We start from the raw sequence: 2,323 nt of genomic DNA, 5'->3' as shown, positions 1-2,323 counted from the left end.
TTTTTGCTTCTAACAAGGAAAATGGAGATCGATGAGTATTAAGAAATTCATTGGAAGTCAGTCTGTGTTAAACTGGCTTATACAAAAGGTTAGATAAAAGGTGAGAGAAAGGGGAAATGTGTGACAAACTGAGGCAAGAAACTTTGGATAAATAAGGATGCTCTGCCTTTGTACCTCACTAAGATCCTCAAAACAAAATCTTATTATGTAAACAGTGCAGATTACATTCACCCAATTTGACAGATGAGGAAATTGAGTCTCAAAGAGGAAAAGGAATTACCCTTGACATAATACTAGTCCCATTATAGGATTCAATCCAAATCAGCATATATCTGTTAAAGACATCCATTGCAAGTCAGACATTATTAGATACTAGGAGTACAAAGAAATAAATTAAGTCCCTCAGGTCCTTGAGGAGTGCAATCCTCCCAACTATCCCACAGAATAATCAGGGCAGGTGAGATGAGTCCCAGGTTGTAAAGCAGGAGTCTACTCAGCAAAGAGGTAACTTAGAGTTCCCTAGAAGAGTTGTTTAGAATTACAAGGGTAAGAGTGTCAGAGCTAGCACTCAAGCCTGGGTCTCTTGACTTTGGGACTAAGCATTCTTTCCCTTAATCACACAGCCAACTCACATAATCCACTGCTGGATAGAGACAGGTTGGACGACATGATATCCAAAGTCACAATGTAAGCTCTTTGAAGAACATTGGTTTTTTTATTTCCTACTCTAGGGTTTGACAGATTCTAGGAGACTAATCAATGCTTTGTTGTATGGTTGATTGATTGAACTAGCAAGAGGTAAATGATAATCTCTAAAGGATGTCAGTATCCTAGGAAGCATTACACATTTTCCAATGGATGGAGGAGAGTGTAATTCTGCCCCAGGAAGGCATGGTTTCATGCTTCTTCTGGATAATGACTCCTATGTCCATGCCTTAATTTATAGTCTTTCTAAGACTCAAAAAGCAAATATCATGCAAATATCACCCTTCCTAGGAGTCTCATGACATAATATTCTATTTGTCCTAGAAGCACTTTCAACTCTAGAATCATGGGTACCCCAAGCGTGGCAATAGGGTTTTGTTCAACCTAGCTCCACTCTGAAAACCTTTATACTCCTTAAGGCTTTTCTCATGGCCCCCTTCACCTCCTTGTTCCTCAAACTGTAGATGAGGGGGTTCAGCATGGGGATTATCATTGTGTACATCACACACACTATCCGATCTTCCTGAAGGGAATTCCCTTCATTCCACCGCATGTACATGAAGATGAGTGTACCAAAGAAAAGGGAAACCGCCATGATATGAGAGGCACAAGTGGAGAAAGTCTTTGCTCTGCCCCCAGCAGAAGGAATGCGCATAATGGCCCCAATGATAAACAAGTAGGAGACCAGGATCACCAGCATACAGGCAGGGATCACAAAAATGGCAAACACAACAATCACCAACTCCTGGGTGGAGCTGTCCCCACAGGTAAGCTTCAGGAGGGGTGGGAGGTCACAAAAGACAAAATCAATCTGGTTGTCGCCACAGAAGGAGAGGGTGAAGGCAGCTGCAGTACGAATTATGGCAGCAGACAGGCCAGCAGCATAAGCTCCAGCTACTAGAGTCACACAAGTCTTCTTGGTCATGACAGTCACATATAGAAGAGGCTGGCACACAGCTACATAGCGGTCATAAGCCATGGCAGCCAGGAGGTAGCAGTCAGTGGCACCCAAGAAGGTAAAGAAAAAGAATTGGGCAGCACAACGTTCATAGGAGACAACCAGCCCCTGCTCAAATAGTATCGCCAACACTTGAGGGGTGGTGACTGAGGAGTAGCAGATGTCCACAGAAGCAAGGTGGCTCAGAAAGAAGTACATGGGGGTGCTGAGCCTGGGGTCTGTGCATATCAGAATGACCATTCCTGAATTCCCCAATAAGGTGATGACATAAAGACCCAGAAAAAACAGGAAGAGAGGAAGTCCCAACTCTGGGTGTTCAGTGAATGTGATAAAGAAAAACTCCGTCAAGATGGTATGATTTTTCCCAGCCATTTATTCACTGGTACCTGAGAGAACTAAGAGAAAAAACAAATGAAAGACCCTTAGAATGAAACATACCAAGTCTCATGAATGAGAAACATGAGCCCCAGAAGTAAAATTCTGAGTCACTAAGCCTGTGTCTATATTGCCTGCTCAATCACTAACTAGCCAAGTGACTCAAAAGAGTCACTCACTCTGAAACTCAACTTTTTCACTTTCTTCATGGAGATTTAACCTACCATATCGTAAGTTTGCAAATCAAATGAAATCAAAATAATGTAAACTCTTTGGAATTCTACA

At 42.3% G+C, this 2,323-nt stretch overlaps 1 protein-coding gene across 1 annotated transcript; it reads right to left on the bottom strand.

The window, feature by feature from the left end:
* Positions 1-1,084: 1,084 nt before the first annotated feature.
* Positions 1,085-2,035, bottom strand: LOC127541607 (olfactory receptor 9Q1-like). The gene has a single exon (XM_051966827.1). The coding sequence runs from the start codon at positions 2,033-2,035 to the stop codon at positions 1,085-1,087; it is 951 nt and encodes a 316-aa protein (XP_051822787.1).
* Positions 2,036-2,323: the final 288 nt, after the last annotated feature.

This window comes from Antechinus flavipes, chromosome 6 (genome assembly GCF_016432865.1).
Source record: "Antechinus flavipes isolate AdamAnt ecotype Samford, QLD, Australia chromosome 6, AdamAnt_v2, whole genome shotgun sequence".
NCBI lineage: Eukaryota > Metazoa > Chordata > Mammalia > Dasyuromorphia > Dasyuridae > Antechinus > Antechinus flavipes.
Note: the sequence above shows the minus strand (reverse complement) of the source record. Positions and strands in the feature narration are given on the sequence as shown.